The sequence below is a fragment of the Mauremys mutica genome, chromosome 16, assembly GCF_020497125.1.
Source record: "Mauremys mutica isolate MM-2020 ecotype Southern chromosome 16, ASM2049712v1, whole genome shotgun sequence".
In the NCBI taxonomy this organism is placed as follows: Eukaryota; Metazoa; Chordata; order Testudines; family Geoemydidae; genus Mauremys; species Mauremys mutica.
In genome coordinates, this window is record NC_059087.1 from 19138290 (window position 1) to 19166048 (window position 27759).

The 27759-nt window shown below is 52.6% G+C and overlaps 1 protein-coding gene across 1 annotated transcript; it reads left to right on the forward strand.

Annotated features, from left to right (window-relative positions):
* On the forward strand, window positions 1-27759 carry LOC123351084 (carbonic anhydrase 15-like). The gene is made up of 8 exons (XM_044990258.1): window positions 1-132; window positions 13451-13486; window positions 17638-17808; window positions 18314-18474; window positions 20402-20494; window positions 23971-24037; window positions 25141-25307; window positions 27010-27759. Exons 1-8 carry the CDS (start codon window positions 72-74, stop codon window positions 27229-27231), a joined length of 978 nt encoding a protein of 325 aa, XP_044846193.1. The 5' UTR covers window positions 1-71; the 3' UTR covers window positions 27232-27759.

The window sequence follows — 27759 nt, forward strand, 5'->3', positions numbered from 1 at the left end:
CGCCCCGGACTGGCCAGGCTGGGCGCGAGCCGCAGAGCGCGGGGTGGCCCCGGGCAGCAGCCGGCCGGAGGATGCAGCGCCTGGCGCTAACTTTCCTCGCTTTGCCGCTGGTGCTGCGCGCCGCTCCGGGAGGTGAGCAGCCCCCAGCCCGGGCGGGCTCCAGGGACCGGCCCCGGCTCTCGCCGAGCGGCTGCAGCCAGGGGCGGGACGGGGCGGGACCGAGCGAGCCCCTCGGGATCGGACCCGGTTGGCGGGTGACTGCGGCGCTCAGGCCCGCGGCGGGAGCGGGACTGGGACTCTGCTGGGGCCCCTGCCCAGCTCGCTTCTCCCAGACTCGGCAGCTACCTGGCCTCGGTCCCCGCCTGCTGCTGCTTTTCCTGCTCTTCTCCCGCTGGGAAAGGCCCGAGGGGCCAGAGCCCGGGGCTTGTTCCCCCCCCCCCCCGGCTGTGTGTGGGAGGGTTTAGAGACAGCCCCGGAGAGCAGGGCTGGCTCCCGGCTCCCCTTTGTCTTTGCGGGCAGGTGGCATCACCTGGCCTAGGACCTGCCTGCGAACAGCCCTGGAGGCGCAGGAGCCTTCCACCTGCTGCTCTCAGCCCCTGGCATTCCCAGCTTCTCTGTGGGCTACAGACAGCCCTGCCCTGCTGAGTGCCCCGGCATCCCCTGCTACTCATAACCCCCCTGGGCAGGGCAGAGATGCAGCAGCTGGGACGAGTGGCTTGCCCTGGCTTTGGTGCTGAGCACCAGCCGGCTCGGAGGCTTGCCGTGGAATTGCTGGCTCCCCCCGGGCAGCGCTGAGCCGCCAGCGGGCTGCTGGCACCAGGATAATGTCAATGGGAGAGGGGGGCTCGTTTCCATAAAGCGGCGTGCCCGGTTGTTTCTTGCCTTAGCGAGGCTGTCTCCTGCCAAACTGTGGAGAAGCCGCAGCTGTGCCTAGGGATTTACCGGGACTGGATCAAGTGCACAGATTCTGCTCTCCCTGCCGTTGGTGTAAATTCACGGTAACTCCACTGATGTCAGTGAGGATCCAGGCCAGTGATGGAGTTCAGGGGTTTGGCTCATTCTCATTATTAATTAGAGCTGGCTGGAAAAGGTCAGCAAATGAAATTTCAGTGAAAGACCAACTGAATGTCATGGAAATATTTGTGATATTTTCCATTTGCTGCCCAGCTCTGCTACTGGCAATAACAACACTCAGCAGGTGCCTGGCAGTAAGAGCAGTTAAGGTGCTGGCCCGGGATGCAGGAGTTCTGGGTTCTCTGCTACAGGTGACCTTGGGGGAGTTGCTAGGGGCAGATCTCCTCAAGAGCTCTGCTTCCATGTAGACCCCACGGCATGCATCCAGAACTGAGTTTTCTGACTCTCAAATTGCTGGAGACCAGGACTCCTGCCCCATCAGGTGAGGAGGCTGCCGGCATGGACTGTGTCCTGCCAGCAGCTCCTGGGTTTGAGCCTGAAGCTCTCTGTGGCATTCTTGTGAGAGGTGCTGGCTTCGCAGCTCTGCAGGCTGATTTGCTGTGCCCAAGTACCATGTAGGCAGGGGCCGTGTGAGCCTTTTGCACTGTCCCACCAATGAGCCTCACACCTGATCTGCAGGGACCATGTCTGGTGTGGGGCAGGAGAGCTGCCTCCACAGCCCAGCCAAGCTTTGGCTTCTCAGCCGGGGATGCCAATAAATGTGTTGCTCAGTGCTGAGGTTACACAGACCTTCCTCCACTAGGAACAACCAGGCTCCCAACTCCTTTCACTTAAGGCACTGATCAGACCCCAGCTGCTAATACTTTCTGTTTATGGAACTACTGACCTGTGGGACCAGTGCGCTCCAGGCGAGAGGAGCCGTATCTGATTGCTGAGCCTCTGAGCCATCCGCTCCTACTTCTCTTCATCACACGTAGACACTTTAAATGGTACAGCAGCTGCAGTTGGCCAGACTAGCCTGAAAACCCACAAACCTGGATGTAGAGCAGGGGTGCATCTGAGGTCCGCATCTGGCCCTTTAGATGTTTTAATCTGGCCCTCGATCTCCAGCTGGGGAGTGGAGTCTGGGGCTTGCTCGGCTCCATGCATGTCAGGTCTCCGCACGGCTCCCGGAAGCGGCAGCATGTCCCTCCTACGCGTAGGGGCAGGAGAGGGGACATGCCACTGCTTCCGGGAGCTGCTTGAGGTAAACGCAGCCTGGAGCCTGCACCGCTGACCCCTCTTGCACCCCAACCCCCTGCCCCAGCTCTGATCCCCCTCCTGCCCTCCGAACCCCTTGGTCCCAGCCCGGAGCACCCTCCTGCACCCCCAGCTGAAGCCCTCACCCCCTCCCGCACCTCAACCCCCAATTTGGTGGCCCTCGGGCCACAAAGTTTGCAGAGCCTTTGCTCAGCCACTCAGACTGCAAGACGAGGGACCTTGCAGCACATCGCTATGTGCTGGGGAAGCTGCCTAGTGCAGGTGGGGGACCCAAGGGGTCGGCACTGAGATTTCTCGGCTCTCACTGCCAAGTGACTGGTTCCAAGCCATCCCAGCAGGTCCGTGAGTGACCGGAGTCAGGAAACTGCTCTGGAGGCCTGTGGCAATGTATGGTTGACAGCTCCAGTCCAGCTCCCTGGCTGACGCTTGCCCCAGTCCAGGCAAGTGTCTGTCTGTTGCATTTGGCACTTCCGGTAGAAGAGCTAGGAACTGAACTGGGTGTAAAGACTGCACTGCCCCTAGGTACAATCCCTTACGGGTGGGGAATGGGGTGTGTGTGATGTAACACTGCTGCCACTCTGGCTTTGCCTGACTTGCACCTAATTAGACAACTTCAGAGCCCCTTGAAATTGTGCATTCAGCACCCAGATGTGTCCTCGGTCTGTGTGGCTCGGTGGCTCTTTGCACAGCACCCCACCAGGTCATTGTTCCTTGCCCAAGGGATCAGCAGATGTCCAGTGTCACAGGATATCTACAAACAGGGAAGTTGGCCTGCAGCACAGCTCTGCTCCTGTCAGGACAAACTCAAGCCCCTCCAAAGCAAAGGAGGGTTCCCTGTTGGGATCACGTTGGGGAACTGAAGTCACTACTGCAGGAGTTCACAGAAGAACCTGCAAGGGCAATTGATGCTCTGCCACAGTGGGCAGCAGAAGGAACACAATGGCCTCCCATAAATGTGCCAGCTGAATCCTCAGGTGAATTGATTGGCTAATTAGGCTTCAGATTACCTGATCTGCAAATGACCATTTTCATGCAGATGGGCAGGTTTCACCGCATGCAAATGGACATGCCTGGGAATGCTCTGAGTGCATTACTGGAGGTTGTTTCAGGTCCGGGTCATCTGAGCGCAGTGCAGAGAGGACCCGGCTGGAATCTGTGATCCCACTGTTCTAGGAGCTGCTGGAAATTGAGAATCAGATGGAATTCTAGACTAGCTCGGGCTAGGACAGGTGAGATTAGAGGTCCTGATCCAAAGTCAATGGGAATCTTTCCATGGACTTCAGTGGGTTTTGGATCACGTCCTGTGTGTGTGTGTGTGTGTGAGAGAGTGTGTGTGTGTGTGTGTGTGTGTGTGTGTGTGTGTGAGAGTGAGAGCAGGGGTGTGGGGAGTGCTTGGGCGGAATGAATGAATTCTTAAGAAATTGTGAGTAACTGCACAATGGGAGTTTGTAGCAATGGCAGGAGCGTGTAGTGTTCAGTGCTTTGAATTCACCGTGATGAACTTCCTTTGCTGATGGAAGGTGTCACACCCTGTCTACTGCCCCTAAATCGGAAGGGCTTTATCTTTTGATAGGATTTGGCAGAGAGGGTTATGGCTAGTCTTGAGCACGTCCGGCATCCTCAAGAAACGGATCAAGCTGATGAAAAACATCTACAGCAAGGTGATGAGTGTGGTGGCAATAGACAAGAATCTGATGGAATGGGTCAGGATGACCGAGGAGCAAGGATGCACGTTATCACCAGATTTGGAAGCAGTAGTGGCTGTTGCACTGAGAGATGCAATGGGAGGTGTCAGGTTGTGTGGGAGGACAGTGAACAACTTTATTTTTGCAGATGATATTGACCAAGAAGGATTTACAGAGAATAGCTGACAAGGTGGATCAGAAAAGCAGAAAAAGTCAGACTGAAGATCAGCACACAGAAGACAAAAATTATGGCAACTGGAAGACACGAGGGAGAGGTAAAGATAAAACCCAGAGACCAAGAACTAGAACAAGTGGAAAAAATGTGTGTACCTTGGAGGTACTGAAGAATGGAAACCATGAACATGGCATAAAAAGAAGAATCGAACTAGCTGCTACTGCATTCATAAAACTCTGTAACATCTGGAAGGCCAAAGATATTTCAATCAAAGCAAAAATCAGCACGTATGAGCCAGTTGTCCTGCCAGTGCTGTTGTATGGGTTGGAGTGTGAGGAAAGCCAACGAATGAAAGGTGTTGACTGAAGAAATGGACTGGCTGAGGGGAGCACTGAGAGTTTCAAGGCATGTCCTGGTAATGAGGAAACGAGGACAGTCGGTTCTAATGACTCAGTTACTGATTGTGAGAACTTGAACACAAAACAAACCAGGAAGTGAGAAGAACACAGCTAAGCAAGGGTAATAACCCTGTTACAGAAGAAAGATGACAGTGGGTTGTTTGGACACATGGCCTGAATTGACTCAGAAAGTACACTGTACATGGCGATACATACTAGAGTGCAAGAAGCTAGACACAGGGCAAGACTGAGGATGCATTGGATAGACATGGTGAAAAATGACACAGAACAAAAAGGTTTAAAGAGGAACAGAACCGTGAAGCTGGTACAAGACAGAATGTGGTGGGAAGACTTTGTTTGGCCCCATTGTCACTGTTGAGCTGATGGACAGGACTAAAAGCCCAAGGCTGTCCCTAAAACCGGAGTGTTCTTTACACATATCACCTCTAGATCTGGGACAGATTCCTTTCAGGGCTCACCTGGGCTTCTCATCCTCCCGGATGTCCGTGTGCTTGCTGTGTGCTTGGCATGTCCCCTCAGAGTGCATTGGGTGGTAGGGGCAGGACTGATATTTTTAGATAACTCAGGAGCAGTTTAGCTGGCCTGTAGCTATGACTCTGCTCTGCCTGAGCACAGCTGGAAGAGAGAGGCACAGTCAGCCCCATAGCGGGATGCAACATTTCAAGCTCACAGCCCTTATTATTGTAGTGCCAGGAGCCTAGTCGTGGCCAGGACCCTGTTACGCTAGGTGCGGTGCAAACCCAGAACAAAGACACAGTCCCTGCCCCAAAGAGCTCACAACCTAGGCAGTGCCTGGGGGCTGAGGAAGGGTGTTCTCTCTGGGCTTTCTTGTACCCCCCGCACAGCTAGGCAGAGAGCTACAGAAAATTTCATGTGCCCCCTGGAGTCAACGTGCAAAGCTCTCCGGTACCACGCTGGGGGATGCAGGATAAATGGCGGGGTTCACTCCCCTTTGGTCCGACACAGCCTGAGTTTGCTGTGCTTCCGGGCCCATGCTGAGGGGGTGGCAGGACAGGGTGCGGCGCATCCTTTGAGATGGCTGGTGACTCTGGATGTATCACTGGGCGTGTCAGTGGGACTTTTGCCTGCCTGGGGAAATGGGCCCTGAAAAAACCATGAAGGGCCTTTAGCTTTTTTTCTTGGGCTTTGGCTACACTTACACTTCAAAGCGCTGCCGCGGCAGCGCTTTGAAGCGCTAAGTGTAGTCAAAGCGCCAGCGCTGGGAGAAAGCTCTCCCAGCGCTGTCCGTACTCCACCTCCCTGTGGGGAATAACGGACAGCGCTGGGAGCCGCGCTCCCAGCGCTGGGGCTTTGACCACACTGGCGCTTTGCAGCGCCGCAATTTGCAGCGCTGGAGAGGGTGTGTTTTCACACCCTGCTGCAGCGCTGCAAATTTGTAAGTGTAGCCATGGCCTTGGTGGGTAGAACAGGGAGCAGAACCCATGGCAAAGCGGGGGAGGGAGCAGAGCCCGTGCTGGGTCTGGCTGTGAGCAACCAGCCGTGCAGCAGCACTGTCCGTGTCGCCCTCGTGAAAGCTGGGCCAGCCCCTCCGCTCCTTCGGGCGGGACAGCGCACAGCACAGGGAAAGCGAGAGCGGGGAGCAGAAGAGTTCCCTGCTCAGGGTGTTTGCAGAACCTTCAGCAGCCAATTCAGCCCCGCTTGACTTGGGGGCTGAGTTAACGCGGCGTCTGCCAGGGCTGAGTTTGGCCATCAGAGCTCAGAGGAGAGACACTTCTCCCGCATGCACCATGGTGACCGTGTCGCCGTGTGCCCGTCCCGTGCCTCGCCCCCCGAACCCCGGCTCCCTGGGTGCCCCTTTCCATGCACGTCCCATCGGTGCGTACTCACCACCCTGGGGAGCTTCTCCCTGCCCATCCTCCACATCCGCCTCCTCATTCCTTGTATGCCCCCCAGCCTGGGACACCTCCCCTCCAGCTTCCACCCTGCACAGTCTCTCCCCACACGCCTCCCACCCTGGGCACAATGAACCCACCTAGTCCCCTGCCTAAGCATTGATGGCCTGGAAGGGCAGGGTGCAGACTGGACAGTGCTCAGACGGGCTGCTGGTGGGGATGGGGAAATGCTGGCTCCAGTCACTTGCCTTATTTTGCATTCCCGCTGTGTGCAGTGCTGCGCTTCCCTGCCGCGCTGAGGCCGTGCTGCAGATGAAGCAAGCGCTGTCGGCACAGAGATTGGGGCCAGCGGGGCACTGACCCTTGTTAATTGCTCTGGTGTGTCTCGCTGGAGACCTGAGCAGTGAAGAATGTGTCGGACGGGGTTACGTGAATGATCTCGAAGCCTTGTCAAGGCAGGCGGCTCCGGGCTTACGGGCAGGGGCCATGCTGTTGGCGAGGCGGGTGCTGCATGCCCTGGTGCCTACCAGCTGAATGCCCTCTGCTCAGGCGCCCCTAGGAAAATGACTATTTCGCGGGGCTCAGAGCACGTCTCGGCCCTGCATGCTCGGGTGTGGAAATACAATACGAATTGTGTCGGAGGGGTTTTTTGACTCTTTGGCTCTTGTGTCCAACAGCTGATTTAATCTTTGGGAGGGGCGGTAGCGTAGGCAGAGGGGGGGCCCGGGATAACCCATCACCTCCGGCCCAGGACCCGCCCCCCACTCCACCTCTTCTCTCAAGCCCCCGCCCAGCTTCTTTCTGGCTTCTGCCCCTCCTGCGAGCAATGCCTAGAACTGGTGGGGTGGGCTGGGGCCGGGTTTCTCATTGCTGCCGGCGCCAGGCCCCCCGCTACCCTCCCAGGCTGCCCTGGACCCCGTCCCATGAAGCGTGGGGCCCAGGGCGGTTGCCCTGATCCATCCTATGGATGGGACAGCTCTGGCTGCAGCCAGGGCGAGGGAGGTGACAGCCAGCTGTGTGCAGCAGGAGGCGAGTGACCCCAGTGGGCCCTGGCAATCACACCCTGCACACTTGGCAACAAGCCTGTTCCATCCTGTTCTGTGGGGAGAAGCTGGAGGAGCCGTTGCTTTCCCTGGCAATTTGCCTTTGCTGGGTCTGGCTGATGATACTTCAGTGGGGCAGGGAGATGTACAGTCTGCTCCAGAATGTGTGTGAGAGCCTCAGGGTGCACTGAAGAGGTTTTCTCAGTGCCCCAGCGCGTGATGTTTTGCACTTTAGGTTAAAATTGTGATCTGTCTTTGCAATTCTCAGTCTTCCTGGTCCTGCTTACAGGCTAGGGGGCTCTGTAGGGAAGCGTGCGATCAGAGTCAGTTCTAGAGCAAGGTGGGGTGAGTTGTGGCTCTGTTTTTAGGGAGCAGCCTGTTCTAGCTTCCTGTGTTTTGGGGTTCCTGTGTGGTGGTGGACCGAATTCTAAGCAGTGTTATGGTGCACCTTCCGGCAAGTGTATTTCTGTTTTTAGCAAACTTCTCTGTGTGTATGCTGTGAACAGAACCCAGAGCACAGGGGGATTAGTATCATGCACCCTCTGCTGCAGGCTAGCCTGTAGCTCTGATGGGCTCTGGTAGGTACTTACCTTTGCAGTTCTGCAGCACAGTGCCTTCTCTCGGCAGAGATCAAAGTGACTAACGGGTTTAGCCTCACAACCCTCGGTGGAGGTAGGGAAGGATTGTTATCCTTGCTTGACAAATGGGCAAACTGAGGCGCACAGCAGGGAAGGGCCACAGGGGACCTGGCTGTGTGTTCATGACGTTCAGCGTTTGGAGACAGCTGAGGTCAGATTTGTGCCTGAGTGACTGCACAGCAAGGCAGCGTCAGAGATGAGAGTAGAACGCAGGAGTCCTGACTCCCAGCACCATGTGCTAACAACTAGCCAACATGGCCTCTTTCACTGTGCAGTGCAGGTCGCTGATCCCCTAGGCCTAAGCTCATGGTGATGGCTCAGGCTGCCACTCCACTGCTGTGTGCGTGAGGGGGGAGGAGATGGCAAGTCATTGGGGGCAAGGGCAGCTGTGTCTGGGAGGGGTGGGAGGAAGCAGGGCGTGGGAGATGTAGAGGCCCCAAAGGCAGGAGATCAACATTTCCCCAAACCACCTGCACAGTTCCTTGCGCCCAAACTGAAATTCACCCCCACCTCTGGCTCGGGGGACAGAGGTCCGGGGAGCAGGAGAATGACTGAGAAGTTTCAGTGCGTCGTCCCAGAGCTTAGGAGAGAAACAAATCAGCCACAGTAACGAAGCTGGGGCAGGATTCATTGCAGCCTTGGGGACTGAGTGAGAGTTTAGCTGCAGTAAATTAGAAAATGATGAATACGGGGCGGCCTGCCTGCCAGCTCGGCAGTTTCTGAAAAGAGAACAAACAAATAACCAGTGGATTTCCTTGGAGACAGGTGTGTGTGTGTATGTGGGGGGAGGTTAAGGGAGGGGGTAAGAAAAACAGCCAAGCTACCAATAACCAGGACAAAGTGAGAAACAGAAGCACAAATTCCATGGATAGTTTTGGGCCAAAGACCCCAGGACTAGAGAAAGTGGCTATGGGTGGCTCTCAGGTTTGGAGAGAAGACTAACGAAACCTGCGAAGGGACATGCAGAGGGAAAGGAAGGAAACAGTTTGCTTTAACACGGCGTCGGAAAAGGACAGCGTGGAAGGTTGGGTGACACTTATCTATTGCTGTAGGAGCCTCAGACCAGGAGGTTTATTCCCCAGTGCCACGGTTAGAAACGAGGACTGTAGGTTCTAATGACGCAGTTACTGACTGTGAGAGCTCAGCAAGAGAGCTTTCTCCTGGGGGGACGTGGTTCGCTGCAGCAGCCAAGCTGGTCACCTCGTTAGCCATTGAACCATGTATGGGTGATGGGTGGGGTGGGTGGTAGAACCTTGAGGGTCATGTGAGCCCGTCGTTGCTGGATTTGAAGTACGAGGGCTGGCGTGCTGTGACTGCTCCTTACTGAGTTTTAATCATGTCCTTGTTACCTTGTGCTGCCCCACCTGTTCTCTCATTTTGTATTTAGTCCCTGCCCCAAACAGCTCACAATCCGGTGTGCGTACACACACTACTTTGTGCAATGGGGCTCTGACTGAGGCCTACTGTAATATATGAGTATCAAGAGTAATGGGATGTTAGAGAGACCCCATGGCCCAGCTGGCATGGCACCAGCATGGGAAACAGCCCTCCTGAGCCTTGTTCCCGTCTCTGCCACTGACTTGCTGTATGACCTTGAGGAAGTCCATTAACTCTCTGTGCCGCCATGGAAAGCGCTTTGCTGTCTGTGGATGAGAAGTGCTAAGCGTTGTGGGAAGGAGAAAGGGGTGTCTGGAAATGTAATGTGGAAATATGTGAAACGAGCCGTGAGGGGACTATCGCCGAGTTTTTCATCTTGATTAAATCCAGAGTAAACACACAAAAGAGCAACAAAGGCCAGGCTGGTTAAGTGGAGATGTAAAGAATAGGACGAGCAATTATAAGGAGGTTAAAAATACAATCAATCTGCTCAGGGAGAGGATTGTGAGAGCTATAAAAATAAACAAAAGCAGGTTCCAGGGCTAATTAGAGGAGCAAAAGCTAATATTGCAGGCTGGATTGCAGTGCAGATCTCCGCTCCTAGGAAAGGTCTCCTCAGATCTATTATTAATAGGCAGAAGATAAAAGGGAAAATTGGTCCAGTAAAAATGATGATGGGGAACTGAACACAAGTGCTAAGGCGAGGGGGGATTTTACGAGAGCTTGTTGCTGGCTTTATGGGATGGGAAGAAGACAGGGAAATGCCTGAGACAGGAAGGCATTTCTTATAACTGGACAGGAAGCTGCTGCCTCCTATTCTCCCCCCTCCAGTGTGTCCTCCCCAGCTCTCCTCCTAGCCTGTCCACTTCACCCGCTTTTCCCCCTGCCATAGTCTGTTGTCCTCCTCCTCTACCTGAAAGCAGCCCTCTGGCTGTCTCCCACCCTGCCGGGATGGGAGAATTCTTTACTAGCCAGAACCAGGGCATGTGGAGCCCTCGGAGGCTGCCACATCCCTTTCACCTGGCGTACAGGGGCTGGAGCCGGGATGAGGAGCTCAGTTCCTGTCTCCTGCCTTCTGTCTGTCTTGTCTACTTTGACGGTGAGCTCTTTAGGGCAGGGATTGTTTCTGACCATGGGTTTTCCCAGCACCTCTCACAACGGTGCCCTGAAATCAGCGGTGACATCTAGTGTCATAATAGCGACGCTGGTCATTGCCAGATGATAATTAATTTAGGAGGACATGTAAAATGAACTGTCCCTAAAGAACAAGTAGGGGACTAATTGGAACGTATGCAGATTGCTTACCCTGCATCACAAAACCCTGATGTGTTCAGAACTGACAGGGAGGATGATGCTGGAGAGTTGGTGGAAGACTGGAAAAAAAGCACAGAGAAAACGAAGTAGGAGTGATCCTGGCAATCGCCAACCTGCAGATCTTCCTAGTAAAACGGCGCAATTGTTATAAAGTGGGGACTGAATCATGAAACACCTAGAGATAAGAGAACCATAGTTCGTGAGCACTAAGCAGGATGGATTCAAGAACAGATCCAGCGTGGTGAACTAGACTGTGTTCCTTTGATAGCAGGACAATGGTGTCAGTGGATGAAAGGCATGCAGACAACTGCCTATTGTGTTTGACGGTCACTAAAGCACGTTGATATAGGGTCTCATGAAATCTTGCTCTCACAATTAATTCCAACTGGACTGGCCAGGATTAGCAACACAGATCCAAAACCGTGGCAGCACTATAAACAAAGCAGTGATGAATGGCAGTGTATCAGCCTGGCAGGTGATTCTAGTGCGGGTACTGCAGGGATAGAGGGTAGATCCAGTTGAATTAGCATCTTCTACACTCATCTGGAAGAAGGGGTGAAAAGCACATGATTGAAATGTACAGGTGATATTTGGGCGGCGTCGCAATTGCTGCTGAGGACAGAGAATTAACACAGAGGGATCTCGAGAGGCTAGAACTATGAGCGTGATCTATACAAATGAGATTCAGTTTAATCTGTATCTCCCTGATATATGTGTGTGTGTGTGAAGGGCCTGGGCAGTTGCTGTAGGCTGCAGGGAAGAGGAGATCCATAGTTTCATGAAGTACAAGAAGGGCTCAAGCCCATCAGTAGTTTTGAGGCAAAACTCCCCTGGTGGTGAATGGAATTAGGCCTGTGGAAGGAAGACGGGCTACAGCCCAAAGTGCTTTTGGACTGAACCCTCTGGTGCTGCCCTGCGAGGCTCAAAAGCAACGGGTATCCTGCGTGAGAGGTGTTTGCTGTTGGATAGCTCAGTCCTTCCTCGTGCCGCGTCTCAGACAGAAGATGCTGAACGGTAGGAAGCAGAAGGCCAGCAGGATGGGCCTGGTACTGGATGCCGGAATAAGATTTTAAATGCTCGGTAATAAGGGATTCTAGTAGGTTTGTTCTTCACATCCCCCCCTTCTCTGTGGGTTTAGCATCAGTTTTTCCTTTGGGCAAATATTTCTGGACAAAGGTAAACCCCAGATTGCCAATGTAGCTGATCCAATGCTAGTTATAGCAATGACGACCTGTAGGACAGACCTGTTCCATTGGCACTGCGTGGAATGCATCGGTGTGACGCTGGGTTAGGTGTATCATGTACTGATTTTCAACCCTCTTCCCCTTCACTTTCTTGCTCCGCTGCCGTAGGCCACAGGAGAAAGGGGGCAGGTATGTTCTTGCATGCTGGCTTTTGGGCACTTGGGTGTGAACGTGGTGGGGGGATGGGCTTGGGATGGAGCTTGGGGTGTAGCTAATCCTCCTCACAGCCCGGCCATGCCCTGGAGAACGGGGTCTACCATCACCGGTGATTTCCAAAGCCTTTGTAATCAGAAGGCCACTGAGGCATTCACAGAAATAACGGCAATAAAATATGGTGCTCATAGAACAAGCTGTAGCCACATACAGGTCCAGTCGTGCAAATGGGCATGTTTCACTTCAGTGACTAGTCCGCTAGAAGTCAGTGGGACCACTCACGTTCTGATCATTGGCAGCGGGGCCAGCTCCAGCATTTTTGCTGCCCCAAGCAGCGGGGGGGGAAGCCGCGATCGGCGGCACTTTGGCGGCAGGAACTTCCCTCCGAGAGGGACTGAGGGACCCGCCGCCGAATTGCCGCTGAAGAGCCGGACGTGTCGCCCCTCACCATTGGCTGCCCCAAGCACCTGCTGGTGCCTGGAGCTGGCCCTGGTTGGCAGAGTTCAAACCCTGCAGCCCTAGTCTCTACCGCTGGTGCTGAAGGGGAGCACCTGTTGTGCTCAGTAAGTGGCAAGCTTTTATAGCGGCTGGGCACCGCTGTGAGAAGGAGACATGATCACATTCACTATGCTAGTGTTACAGCCAGGCTCCCGTTATTTAAGGGGGGCGGGGGCACACAGCTTTAGTGACAGAGGTTTTGATAATTCAGCTAATTATTGGTCCAAATTCTCTAAAATGGCTGGTTTTAGCAAAATCCAGTGTCGGAAAAAAAGAGAAAATGTCGCCAGAACCACGATAACCTGTTGCCAAAATGACCACAGGTACATTTCAGTGACAGCCCAGCCCAGGCAGGAAGGGACAACTTGCTGAAACCAGGCAAGAATCTGCTGTGAAAACAGTGCTGGGTAATTCCTGTGATTTCCTCCTCCTCCCTCCATCCCCCAACACATCAGTCACGGGCAGGCCAGGAAGCCTGGCACTCGGTGCAGGGGGCAGAGATCAAGGTAGCTGCAGTATCTCCATATCTCCTGCTTGCGGTGACTGGTATTCTGAAGGGTGACCACAAGAGGGCTCCATGTGGATCCTTCTCATTTAAATTCCTGGGCTGCTAAGGAGAAACTCCACCAAGTCACCTGGGGCTTTTGAGGCTATTGCTGTTCACGCCTATATGTTGCCTCTGTAGAATCAGGCCCATGTCAAGGCCTGTGCATCTAAGTGCATGTTGTTCGGCAAACCCTTCATGGCTGCTTCGAATGATGGGTCAGGCAAAGTGAGAACGCAACGAACTCTTTTCCCCTGCAAAAACCTGTGGATTTTAACGCCAACTTTTTCCATTCCTACCAGCCTCTTTCTGAATTCTTCTCTCTCTTGCAGTTCCCTGGTGCTACGATACACAGGATCCCAAATGTGGTGAGTACAGAAATTGTTTCAAGTTGGGGTGTGTGCAGAGGGCAAGTGTGCTGGGGCAGCGTGTCCGTGTGCACGCCCGTGTCTGAAGGCCGTGTGAACGTGCGGGGTGTGTGAATGTGCATGCGTGGCCCCGGGGGCAGAGATCATGGTAGCTGCAGTACCTAAAACTGCCCTTGCAACCCTAGAGTTCAGAGAGATTTTTAAATTACTTTTTGCAAAGCACCTACGTGGTTATTCCCACTGAGCCTAATCCAGCTCCCTCTCCCCGCAGGCTAAATCAGGGCTGTCTCCTCTGAAGTCAGGGCCTTTGCACTGGTGCAGGAGCAGAATACATCCGCCCAGAGTCAGGCATTTGGGGTTTTAAAATTTTTTTAGCATAAATATTCTGGGCCAGGCAGAGCCCTGGAACAGCGGAGCGTGCACTGCGACAACGTGTGATCTAGTTCATGGTGGGAAACCCGACTAAGGGAAGGAGAAGTGAACCCATAAGATGCTAACGTGTGAATTATTTGAGTGCACTTTGAAGCCTAAATTGCCCACATGCTAATATATCAAATAAGCAGCTCCGTCCGAGCTGTGGTCAGTGACCTTAGGGACAGCTTGAGAGGCAGTTAGCAGGGGAGCCTATATTCTGCATTGCTGTGGAGGTGAGGCCTGTGTGCTGGCCCCTGGGATCAGGAGGTTTTCCCTGTCACTTTAACACCGAAGTATCGTGCTGTCCACCTCCTGACGTGGCTCTCGGGAGAAGCTCAGCACCGCGTGTTTTTTCCAGTGACTGTCTCCCCTTTGTCATGCCTAACTCCATGGCTCTCTTTGCTCCTGGCCCCAAAGGATTTCAGGGTCTCACTAAATTCAGAGCAACTGTTGCATCGCCTTGCTCCGAGCCGACTCTGAGTGGAGAGCTACCGGCAGCCCTGCCAGGCCCCGCTCATTTGTCACATGGCTTGCTCGCTCGGTTGGGAGTCCTTCACTTCCCAGAGAGTGGGATTTGGTTTTAAGTGTCATGCACAGCGTGTGGTCAGAGCTTCCCTGGACAGCAGGGGGGTGCATTGGAATGGGACCCCCTGTACAGAGGCCTGCAGGGCCAGGCTGAGGGAAAGGATCCATATGCACTCGGCTTCCCCATTTTTGCTGAGGACAAGATTTGATTTGTAAATAGAAAATGGCTAGTGAGCCGTGCGACTGGTGCCAGGCTCTCAGCAGAGGCCAGAAGTCAGCAACATTATTCAATCTCCTGCTACCCTACAGAGAAAACAGAGATGCAATGTGAAACGTCAGCCTGGCAGTCTGACGTGTCTGCTCACCGCCCAGCTCGGAAGAGCCTGGGAAACACAGCGTGGGGTGGCCGGTTACATTTCAGAGGCCAGAAACGCCCTTCGCTATGTCACCAAGAAAATAAACTGGTTGCTTTACCCGTACTAAAATATAGTTACACATTTAAAATGTCGGTCACGCTTGATATTAAAGGAGCGGTTATAAATAGTTTACAAAGGGTTAAAAAGCTTAATAAATGTTTAAATGAATGGTTAGTCAATGGTTAGAGTTCAATAGATCAGCAGGTTGTTTATAACCATGGCTTATAGCCATTTATAATGCCTCTGAACGATGTGCTGATAACCATCTATCACACGTACCATTCATGTCTGTAACATACTTATAACATCTATGAATCATTTATTAACTATTTATAAAATGGAGTCGTAATATAAAGTGTAACCAAAACGGGTAACTTCCATGGGAATGGTACATAATTAGTGTACATTTTATATGCCAGTATTGGACTTATACAGGAGAGTGGCTTCTTTGAGGACTTATATGTGTATCTGTGCGGTATTTTATTTCTGACATATCTGTGGCCCTGTAAGGACTAGTGTGATTTTTGAAGCCTGCCATTTAGTTATAGGAGTGGCCATGCTGGGTCAGACCAATGGTCCATCTAGCCCAGTAGCCAGTCTTCCAGCAGTGGCCAATGATAGGTGCTTCAGAGGGAATGAACAGAACAGGGCAATTCTCGAGTGATCCATCCCGTTGTCCAGTCCCAGCATCTGGCAGTCAGAGGATGAGGGACACCTGGAGCATGGGGTTGTATCCCTGCCCATCTTGGCTAATGGCCATTGATGGACCTGTCCTCCATGAACTTCTCTATTTCTTTTTTGAGCCCAGTTATCCTTTTGGCCTTCACAACATCCTGTGGCAATGAGTTCTGCAGGTTGACTGTGCATTGTGTGAAGAAATACTTGTTTTGGTTTGTTTTAAACCTGCTGCCTATTAAGTTCATTGGGTGACCCTTGGTTCTTATGTTACATGAAGGGGTAAATAGAATCATAGAATATCAGGGTTGGAAGGGACCTCAGGAGGTCATCTAGTCCAACCCCCTGCTCAAAGCAGGGCCAATCCCCAGCTAAATCATCCCAGCCAGGGCTTTGTCAAGCCTGACCTTAAAAAACCTTAATAACACTTCCTTATTCACTTTCTCCACACCATTCATGATTTTATAGACCTCCATCCTATCTCTCTTAGTTGTATCAATGAAACACATCTGTATTGAGACATATTGGCACGCTCCTCACAGTCCTTCTATGGTAATATGACCCAGTGGTCTGGGCGCCAGTTTGGGATTTGGGAGGCCACGATTCAGTTCCCTGATCTGATGCAGATTTTTTGCGGGCCTTTGGGCAAGTCACTTAGTGGCTTTCGGCCTCTGTTTCCCATCTGTAAAATGGGCCTAATAGCACCACTCCCTCTGGAATGCTGTTTCAGTGCCTGACGCTGATCAGGTGTGGCGCAAAAGGGAAGGACCCAGTCGATTTGCCCCATGGGCATCCAAGTGCCTTCCTGACTATCCAGTGACTGGAGGAAGGCCCTGATTCCACCCCCCCACCCTTTGGTTCAGAGACAGCCAAATCTCAGTGACGTCGTTCCTGGGCTCCAGCTGACGTGGCGAGTGGGAGGACTGCTGATGTGTTGGCTTAGTGTTCTGCCTTAATTGTGGCATCTTCTCCTCCCAGCCTCTGGGCCGCTTCAGTAAAGCAGATGTTCCATTGTGCCGCTCATTCTAAAGTGCAGTGGCTGGATTTCAGCAGCCAAAACATTACTGATCAGGGAGACTGTCTGGCTTCCTTCCTCGTTACAAGGTTATGCACCTCGCAGATTAATGTTACTCACCATGGTTTCCACTGACACAATCCCAGCTCCTTGGCAGCCTACAGCTGTAGACAGCAGAGCCAGCCATTTGCTGCCATGGGCTCACCGGTGGTCTTGTGATGGTTCCTCAGTCGCTGGGCACCGGTCCCCTTTCGTCACTACGTTCCATCACCGAGGCGGTGCCGACTGCGGTAGCCCAATGACGCATTTGTGTTCGTGGCCTTAGGGGCGGCTTCGGCTCTGTCTTGGTGGCTTATCAGAGGTGTGAGGCAAGGGTTTGTGCTGCCTTGGCGCGAAGGCCTCAGGCTTACAAGTGACCGTCGTGGTGGCTGTGGAGAACCCAAATGGTTGCTAATGCATAGGCCCATGAGAACAATAGGCCTCGGTGTCTGAGGGGGCTGTGTGCGGCGAGAAAAGACGGCCGAAGCAGGGCGAAGGGGTGGGGCTGAGAGGGGTGCGGCTGGGCGCGGAGAACCTCTCCTGAGGAGACGTGGGAGGAGCTGGGGGAAGAAGAAACTAAACCCAGCGAGGAAGCTACTAGTGGAAGCGGAGCCTGTTCTTCAGGGACTGTAACTCTAGCTCAGAGAGCAGGGGCCGCCTGTCAGGCTAAATATAGGCCCTGGCCCAGCGAGGAAATCCTGCTGAATTATGAATGAGGCTTGACTAAGCCCCGGCTCATTACTATTCAGGAAGGTCGGCTAAGCGAGCGGCCGTCTCTCGTGGGGCGGGGCGGGGGGCCGTGGAGGGAGAGGCTAATGAAAGCGCTGGCATGCGCTGTGTCCTTTGCGGCCAGAGAGTGCGCGCGGGGAGACGTGCTGCGTTTACCAGCATTCGCTCATTGAAAGCAGGACAGCCAGGAGCCCTTGGCAAACCCAGCTCCATTTTAACACACGCCCCAGGAAGCTGCTCTCGCTGGCCTCCTCACGTGACCACACCAGGACCCTTCCCTCCGCGGGCGCTTGCCCCCCTGTGGGTCACGTTTTACCCCCTTGTCTTTCTCTCTCCAGGCCCCGGGTACTGGAAGGATCTGGCCAAGGGCTGTGGAGGAGATAACCAGTCGCCCATTAACATTGACAGGCGCAAAGTGCAGAGGGACAGGAACCTAGGAGACGTCCTCTTTGAGGGCTATGACCAGGCCCCGCCGGGCAAGTGGAGGCTCATGAACAACGGGCACACGGGTGGGTATTTGTGCCAGGCTCCCTCTCTCCCTCCTTCCTTGGCCCCTCAAGCTCTCTGATCCAGGGCTGGATCAGTGAGCTTGACTCGTCGCAGGATTCCCTTCGGTATGATATACTTATTATCTCTACTGTGGTAGCACCTGGGAGCCCTGTCGTGGCCCAAGACCCCGTGGTGCGTGCTAGGTGTTGGACAAACACAGAACATGATCCCTGCCCAGAGCAGCTCACGGTCTTGCATCTGGCTCTGTTATTAACCCGAGAATGCATTGTGCCCGAGAAGAATGGCCTTGTGGTTTGCCCGGCTGCATGGAAATTACAGAGGTGTGAGCTGGCTGATTGGACTCTTTTATGTGCTCCTCCATTCACATGCATTCACTCCCACGCTCCCAGCCACCTCTACCCCGTCTGCTTTGTGTCCATGAGAGGTCGCCGATGTCCTGGGTGAGGCTGGTGGGATTGCAGCCATGTGTTTTCTCTCTATAACTTCGCTCTGGCCCGTTTACAGTGGTGATGAGACTGGAAGGTGTGTCTGCGAGCGAACATATCAATATCACCATTGGGGTGCTTCTTGAGAAGTACCGAGCCCTGCAGTTCCACTTCCACTGGGGGAACCTCAAGGGGAATGGCTCGGAGCACACCATTGATGGACACCAGTTCCCCATGGAGGTAAGTGGGGGAGAGGTGGTCATGCCTCATGGGAGTTGTAGTTCATAGTAGCAGTAGGGTTCATAGCAGCTTATTGCTGAGAACTCCACCTGTTGCTGTCAAAGATAATGATTAAGACTGTGCACTTGAGCTGCACAAGACCCCCAGATAAATGTGTATATCTTAGGTTCAGCCAAACCCCAGGTGAACCCACATCTCTCTGGATTTTGTGTTTGGCAGAGCTGGTTGGAAAATATCCTCCCCCATCCCTCTGGAAAACTTCAATGAAAAAATGAAAGAATATTCATTTTCATTGAAGCTTTGTATGGACAATTTCAAAGTTTCAGTGAATAACCATAAACCAAAATTATTTCTTTTCTGAAATGCCACAGTAGTGCCTCATGGGAGTTGTAGTTCAGGTGCCTCATGCACCCATTCACTTTTATAGGCCTGGTTCCCTTGTCAGACGACACCTTCTGTGATGCGCTGCAGTCTCCCCTCTTAGTGAAGGGTGACCATGCACCAGGCCATGGCACATCATGGAAGATGTAGTTTGGGTGAGGAGCCCAGCCCATAGAGGAAAATGGGCACATGAGGCACCTGAACTACAACTCCCATGAGGCTAAGCTGCTCCAATCCAGAGTCCCTCCCATGGATGGGGCATGTGATCCTGCAGTTAGAGAGATGTTGGGGTGTATGTTCAGAATACATTCAGTATGGTTCATTTAAAAATGGTGACTTTTTATGACGGGCGAGTGTTTTCTCCCCATCCTTCCCACTTGACTCAAGATGCTCATCCTGTTCAGAGCTATAAGGTGATAAATATCCCACCCATCAAACTGTCTGACTGGGCAAACTCTGCTAAGGGCTTTAGGATACTGGAATGGGGCTGTTTGCTGGTCATTAATGAGCCATTAGCACAGGGGTGGACAACCTGAGCCTGAGAAGGAGCCAGGATTTACCCATGTACATTGCCAAAGAGCCACAGTACTATGTCAGCAGCCCCCATCAGCTCCCCGCCCTGCTTCCAGTGTCTCCCACCCACCAGCAGCCCCGCTGATCAGCACCTCCCCCTCCCTCCCCGCACTTCCCAATCCGCTGTTTTGTGGCGTGCAGGAGGCTCGGAGTGGGGGAGGAGGAGCGAGGGCATGGCAGGCTCAGAGGGGGTGGGAAGGGAAGTGGGGGCAGAGCCAGGGGTTGAGCAGTGAGCTCCCCTCGGCACATTGGAAATTTGGCGCCTGTAGCTCCAGCCCCGAAGCTGGTGCCTATACAAGGAGCTGCATATTAATAGATGATGATTAGGCTGTGTACAACGGGGTGCATGAATGAACACGGGTGTGTCTCTGCAGAGTGCATGCCCAGCGAGAGTAGGTAGCCAGGGAATACCTGAGCACAATTGCTGCAATACCTTCCTGTTCTCGGAGGGAATGAAATTTTAACGCATAAGAACATAAGAAAGGCCGTACCGGGTCAGACCAAAGGTCCATCTAGCCCAGTATCTGTCTACTGACAGTGGCCAATGCCAGGTGCCCCAGAGGGAGTGAACCTAACAGGCAATGATCAAGTGATCTCTCTCCTGCCATCCATCTCCATCCTCTGACGAACAGAGGCTAGGGATACAATTCTTACCCATCCTGGCTAATAGCCATTTAAATGCAGCCTTAAAACACCAAGGGCCTGATTCTGCTTTGCACTGAGGGCCCTTTATGGCACTTTGGCAGTGTAAAGAGGCCTCAGAGTGAGCATGACTGTCATTGGTACCTACACTAAGGCCCTCTTGCACTTCCAGATGCCCACTAGGGTTGAGGAGCTGTGTGCGCCGTTGACTACAAAGGGTGCTGGAAGTGGCGAGCTGAGTGTCCGTTCGCCGTCCCTGTGACTGATGGGGTAAAATCCCACAACGGCCTGGAACCGGTCTCACCCTCCTTCTGTGTCTCTTTCTCTCTAGCTGCACCTTGTTCACATGAACACCAAGTACAAAACCTTCAACGAGGCCAAAGGGCATCCGAATGGGCTGGCTGTCCTGGGCTTCTTGTATAAGGTAAGTCAAAAACACCCTGCCCCTGACTTGCACGTTCACGGCCAGATTCCTCCGAGTTACCCTGAGGAGGTGGCAGAGAGTAGCCTGCATTCTAGGCCCTCTAATAAACAAAAATCCCCTTGCTGGAGTTCCCACCCTGTGCTGTGTTGAGCTGTGAGCCGCCACATCACCAGGTTGTGATCAGTTTAGAGAGAGAACCTCAGGCTGGGGCATGCAGGTGGGACATTGCCCGGAGAGTACCTGCTCTGGGTCTAAAGACCCTTGACCCTGCCAAGTCAGCCCCTTTAACCACCACCAGAAATGGCACTTTGCCTCCAATGCGGATGGGAACACTCCCGCAGCGCAGCCACGGTGCCCTGGGGTCTGATTGCCACAGCTCAGGTGTGCTGCAAATCCTCCGGTCACTGGCTGCGTGCTGCCAGGCCCGAGAAACACGGCTGCGGCTTGCTTCAAAGTCACTGTGTGCACTGTACCCCAGCGGTAACTATTGGTTTAATCTCTGATTTGAGATTCTAATTTACCATGTAACTGCTGCCCTCTGTGCCCGGTGCATCCGACGGAATGCAGCAGGGAAAGGTTTGAAGTTCACCCCAACGGAAGAATAACCCAAGAACATGAACCCTCTGGACAGAGTAGAGATCGCCACTGAGTTGAACTGCAGCTAAACCAAATGTGGCATCTTGAGGCGGTCACGGGGGTTCCCTGTTTTTGTAAAGCAAATGGACAAATGTGTGTTTTAACACAGCCTGGTTCACCCTCCTCTCCCACCAACCCTGTGCTGCTGCCGGGAGCTGCCTAGAATGTAGCCAAGTTCTCATTTCGTTCAAAGGCTGTTCCGTCCCGAGAGCTGCCCCATTGCTCATTCCAGTGCCAGGCCACTTAGCATGTGGATAGTCACAAATTTCCATTTCTGAAAACATTCACCTTCTGGCTGTCATCGCAGCTCCTAAGAACCATGTGCTTTGTGCTGCAGTTTGACGTGTTCAAGAGTGAAAAATGACCTACAATGCATAAAGAGGGATCAGATGGGGTCGTGGTGTTAGATGGGCCCTAGTGATCATTTCCTTCCAGAAAGAATAGGCTTGAGCACACACTTAGCCTTTTCTGGGTTGCAAGTAACATTCCAGGCTCAATAAAGCACTTGAACCCTGCAGGTGCATTTCTGTATCTGAGTTTTGATCATTGCAGGTTTTGGTCCATTAACCACATAAGTTATGTTTTCCATACACCGAGTAATGACACACTTACAGTCTAAATTACTTCTGATTTGTGATTAAGAAGCAGCAATAAAACAAGAAAGAACAAAACTAAAGTCTCCAGAAGAGAGCACAGTGTGGGTGTCTCTTCTGCAGCTGAATGGAGCCCAGCAGATTTCTAGAAATGTAAAGGTGCAATGCACAGAAGACAAAACCTTCTACATTGCCACATGTGCCATAACAGAGATCATCAGCCAATCGGATTGCTCTCTCTATCCAACACATTTTATAAACCTTAAAGAATACTATTGAAAGACTCAAAATAAAAGTTAAGCAGATAGGTAGTGGGAGGTCAGCTGGGAGTTTATAGGTTTGAGAGACCATTGTCGCAGCTGGGGCAGTGCTCTCTTCCCCTGTTCCCCTGGATATGAACTGTGCAAAGCCAGGGTGGTTGGAGTCCGGGTTGCATTGTAACCAGCTCTCCAAAATAGAAGTGAACAGTGAGAGCTAAATCAGACTTATTTCAGTCAGTTACATGATATCCCCGTCCCGACAATGGTGTTAGCAGCTGGGGCTCCAGACACCTGCAAACACCATTGAAAATAACTTTCCTGACTGCCCATTATGGTGCTTATGAAAGAAAGTCGCATGCAATGGCTTAAGGGTTCTGGGAAACCTTCAGTTAGCTGACGTGGGAACAAGCCGGTGTGGTTTCTATCAGTGCAGCACCATTTCTCTGGAACTAGGAGCGTGTGAGTGAGACAGAAGAGGAAAGGAGTGCAAGTATTTACGTACAGTGACTGCACTTAGAAAGCTGCCTCTGTTCTCTCCACGGGGAGAACACAAAGCATGGAAAAAAGTCTTTATAATAATAATAATAATAATAAACCTTGCGTTTCTATAGTGCTTTCTTTCCACGGCCCTCAAAGTGCTTTGAAACACTAGTGATGAAGGGGGATGATTATTCCTAGTTTGTAGGCAAGGAAACCGAGGCCCTGATCAGTGATGTGATTTGCCCAAGGTCACCTGGTGAATCAGAGGTAGCAATGTAGAAATAGAACCCACGGCGTTTGACTTGCAGTCCCGGGCTATAACCAGGAGACCTCAGCCGTGTTGGCTTCGTTCTGAGCCCACGGCGTGTGGCTATACAGCAGGTGCATAGGAAGAGAAGTGTTTTGGTCCCCTACAGTGCTCTGTGCCTGTCTGCTGGTAGCTGTGACCCTGTTGTGTACCGGTGAGGTGGAAACCAGCGTCACATCTCACAAAGATGCTTAATCCACCCGCTATCCAGGCAGCGTGCCTGGGTGGGAGCTTCATGTCTATGGAGGGCCTCCCTAGCCACCTACTTTGCTGTTTGCTGGGCTAGGATTGTGATCAGGATGTTGTCTGGTACAGTGACCTCGCCCGCCCCGCAGAGGAGCTTACGATCTAGCAACCTGAGATTGGTTTTGTCTTGTGATCAGAACTGGATCCTTATCCCATCCTAGCCTTCGTCTGCAGTTTTGTCTGCAATGCATGGCCACTGGAGTGTGCCCACGTTAAGCTGTCACTCAAAAACATACCGAATCTTGGAGATTTAAAAATGCCCCCCACATTCCGTTGTTGATCAGGGCAGAGAACAGTCAGTTTTGACGGACAGCTTGAGCAGACAGCATTAAAGAACTGACGTTGACATCCCAGCTTTTGATTGTACTGCTTCCCCTTGCAGAATAGCAGCTCCCTGTGGGCATGGCTTAGGGAGCAGCAGTGAGATCTACAATAGGCCTGTAAAGGAAGTTTCAGAGCATCCTCCTGTGGGAAATGCCATTAAAGATCCCACGGCATGTTTCATAAGAGGTGGGTGTTAACTCCAGTGCCGGGGCCCAATTCCCCCTTGGTATTGACATCAGCCTTCTTAGAATTGCTGCAGTGTCCGTAGGACGCCATTATTCGTTGCTGGATAGAGTCGCTGTGTGATTGCACACATCTCGCAGGTGGCCGAGTTTCAGTGAAGGTGGACGTGAGCCAACTGTGTAGTTCATGTTAGTTTGTAAGCACTTTGGATCCTTTGAGATTAGCAGGTGTTGTCGAAATAAAAATCTCCATCATTGTCCAAGGTGCGGAAGCACAGCACAAGCGTAGGTGTCCAGACACCCGTCACTCTCCACAAGACCTGCAAACGCACTTGGGTTCTGGGGCACCCAGTTTTTGTCTGGAACCATTTGGACTCCCCCTTGTAAATAGAATCCTCGAGATCTGCCCTGGGCTGGTCGTTCATTCTTCCCCTGTAATGCTTGGCAGGTGTCGGATGCTGATAACTCCAATTACAACACGATTGTAGCTGGCCTGAAGAACATTTCCCATCAAGGTGAGTCCTCCTGCTCCTCTGTCATCTCCACTTCAGAGCAGGCAGAATAGAGGATGAGAGGAACCCGGAAGCAGGAGGGAAGGGGATAGGTAGGGGCAGCAGTCACTGGTTTCAAGGACCCTTGACTCATTTCCATGCCACTGTGCAACTGGATAGTTCCCGATGGGTTAACGCAACGTGGGCACAGGCAGGGCCGGCTTTAGGAAGTGCGGGGCCTGATTCAAACAGTTTCGACGGGGCCCCGGCAGGGATGACTAAAAAAAACACGTAAAAAAAACACATGGGGCTTGTACTCATCGGGTGGTGCTCCTAGTCTTCAGCGGCGGGTCCTTCACTCACTCTGGGTCTTCGGCGGCACTGAAGGACCCGCCGCCAAAGTGCTGCCAAAGACCTGGAGCGAGTGAAGGACCTGCCGCCGAAGACCTGGAGCGCCGCCGGGTGAGTAAAAATTAAAAAGGAGCCTCTAGCCAGGGAAGGGATTCTCAGCCACTTGCCCCCTACTTCCCCGGCGGCCCTGCCACTGGGCATGGGGCCCTCTTAGGCGCGGGGCCCGATTCGGGGGAATTGGTGGAATTGGCCTAAAGCCGGCCCTGGGCACAGGTGTGTCACTGCCATCAATCTACATGGCCTGCCCGTTGTCTAATTCAAGGACGCTCTGCTGTGAACAGCCCCTTTTGAGAATCAGTGGCACTGGGCTTCCTGGGGGCCATGCATGGTGTGGAAAGCCTGGAACCCAGGGCCAGTTTGGGGCTGTCTGAGTCAATGACCCGCTGATGCCATGTTGGGTTCTCATTCTGTGCTAGAGGAGGAGCAAAGCCTGTCAGCCGGGCCTGATGCCCTCCTGCCACGGGCTCACAGTGTCGCCTGTTGACTGACTTGTGGAGGTGCAGTGAGGGCAGCCTCCCCAGGTCTGCCAAGCAGAGCCAAGATGCTGCTGTTGCACCTGGTGGTCTAGCAGCATCTGTGGTGGCAAAGGATGCAAGGTGTGAGGCAGGGTTGAATGGTGCCCGCTGTAGCTTTAGCAATGTCAGCTCTTCCAAGCCATTCATCCCCGGGATGGGCTTTTATCATGACGGCTTTTCATTCTCTCTCTCTCTCTCAAGGGGATTTTGTGGATTTAGCATCCACGTTTTGCTTGTACAACCTTCTTCCCAGCATGGCCAAGCTGTCCAAGTACTACCGCTATCAGGGCTCCCTGACCACCCCAGACTGCGCGGAGGTTGTCGTCTGGACGCTCTTTGAGGAGCCCATCCCTATCAGCCAGTCTCAGGTAAAAGCGCATCACAGCTCTGCTGTAACTACTGCTCTGGTGAATCCAGCAGAGGGTCTTCAGTATGCAGAGGTCCTTTCCAATCCCAGCTCATGGGCAGCAGTTCAGGGAGCAGAGATCCTGCTTGGGTTGTCTCCTCTTACCAGGGGCGGCTCTAGGTATTTTGCTGCCCCAAGCACGGCAGGTAGGCTGCCTTCGGAGGCTTGTCTGCAGGAGGTCCCCGGTCCCACGGATTCGGCGGCACGCCTGCGGGAGGTCTGCCGAAGCCGCGGGACCAGCGGACCTGCTGCTGCCCCAGGCACGCGCTTGGCGTGTTGGTGCCTGGCGCCGCCCCTGCCTCTTACCATCTGTGCCTACTGAAATACTACACAGAACCGTCTGCTGCAGGTGCTGGACTTGAAACCCATTCCAGGTGGGCACAAATAGCAATTTCAAGTACATGTGCTCCCAAGGGAAATGGCATCCAAGCAACATGGGCTTTGCAATTCTGACCTGGTACATCTCCTCCTGGGGACAGAACTCTGCACCATTCTCTGTCAGAGCTGGGCAACCTGTGGGGAGTCAATCCCCTCACCCCGCCCCCTGCCCCCATGCACTCTCGCATTATCTTTGAAAATAAGAGCGTGGAGTTCCTGCTGCTGTGATTAGTAGTGTAATATTATTCATTCTTCAGTGAGTATTGGGCAGTTGCCAGTGTACCAAATTGTCAGTGTGCGTGTTGTGTCCACAGAAGATGGCAGCCTGTTACAACTCTCCGTTGTTTAACTCATGCTTCGAGCTCTGGAGGTCACATGTCATTTTCACTGTTTTGTGCCGGAAAGTGAATACAGTTGTTTTTTCTCCTTGATTGGATGAAAAGCTGCTCTCTACCCCCAGACTCTCCAGAAACATCTTTGCAACCTCCCCACCAAAACCCTGCCGAATAAATTGGGGATCAGGTAGCCGGCAATTCCCAAAAGTGTGCTACAGTCAGCAGTGCTCCATGTGCGTTGCCCTGCTGTGCTGGCATGTTCCCTCTTAGGACCACTGGGCAAAGGCTGTATGGGCAGCGGTGCCCCAAGATAACATGCTGGTTCCTTTTCCTGATTCCAAGAGGAACAGGCAGACTGGTGGAACCTCCTCCTCTCCTGGCTCAATGGCTGCTCTGCAAACCCAGCTTCCTTGAGGCAGGTGCAGCCTGGCCAGCCATGTGCGTTCCAAAGCCATCCGTTGGGCCTCAAAAATCATGAGATTTTCCAAAAATAATAATCTGGGGTTCATTGCATTGGCCTGCTGGTTTCTAATCTGCTGGGTGCACTCGAGTTCTGTTTTCAAGGGTTTCTCCACAGCTATGAGAACTAAATAAAACTTTTTTTTTTTAAATTGGAAGCAGAGATTCTCGTGGGATCACTTGACTCCAGGAGCTGGGTCTTTAAGAAAAATGCCTAGTATCAGGAGCCTTGTCCAAGAGTGAGCAACCCTGAGTCACAGGGAAGCATGAGGATGGATTTTGATGTCTGCCTAGGCCCCGGTTTAGCAAAGCAGTAAAGCACGTGCTTTACCTGAAGCATGTGTTTAAGTCCATCCCTGTTCAAGAAAGTACTTAAACATGTATTTAAAGATGAGCATGTGCTTAAAATCTTTGCTGAATCAGGGGCCTGAAAAGTATGTTGCCTGAACATAATGAAATGGCTTGAAATCTCTCTCTGTCTCACATTTGCAGCTGAACGCATTTGTCAACACAGTTCACTTCCCAGCCAATGGCACTGGCACCTCTCTAGTAAAAATGACCAACAACTTTCGACCGCCACAGCCTCTCAAGAACCGAAAAGTCTATGCGTCCAGAGATGCCACGATCAGCCGCAGTGCCATGCCCAGTGTCAGCCTCCCGCTCCTTCCTCTGCTCTTGGTTTTCCAGATTGTCCACTTCTCAGGTTCCTCCTAAAGGCCCCTCCCATGAATCCCTCCCTTCTTTTTCATGAATGATTCGTGATTATTTTATGATGTCTTCATATCAGTGATTCCACACTGTGATAATTTTCTAGCCACAGGACTGAAAGCGATGAATGAAATGAAAGCAGATTGGCAGGGGGTATGGGCCAGACCAAAGGTCCATCTAGCCCAGTATCCTGTCTTCTGACAGTGGACAATGCCAGATGCCTCAGAGGGAATGAACAGAACATGGCAATTCTCCAGTGATCCATCCCCTGTCATCCATTCCCAGACTCTGGCAGTCAGAGCCTTAGGGACACCCAGAGCGGGCGGTTGCATCCCTGACCATCTTGGCTTATAACCATTGATTGACCTATTCTCTGTGAATGTCTCTAATTCCTTTTTGAGCCCAGTGATCCTTTTGGCCTTCACAACATCCCCCGTCAACGAATTCCACAGGTTGATTGTGCGTTGTGTGAAGAAATACTTCTTCATGTTTGTTTTAAACCGGCTGCCTATTAATTTGATTGGGTGACCCCTG

Coding starts and splice junctions, on each gene's coding strand:
- LOC123351084 (XM_044990258.1), top strand. CDS start 72: ATGCAGCGCCTGGCGCTAACTTTCCTCGCTTTGCCGCTGGTGCTGCGC. Junction 17,809..18,313: donor CATGAACAACGGGCACACGG/GTGGGTATTTGT, acceptor GCCCGTTTACAG/TGGTGATGAGACTGGAAGGT. Junction 18,475..20,401: donor GACACCAGTTCCCCATGGAG/GTAAGTGGGGGA, acceptor CTTTCTCTCTAG/CTGCACCTTGTTCACATGAA.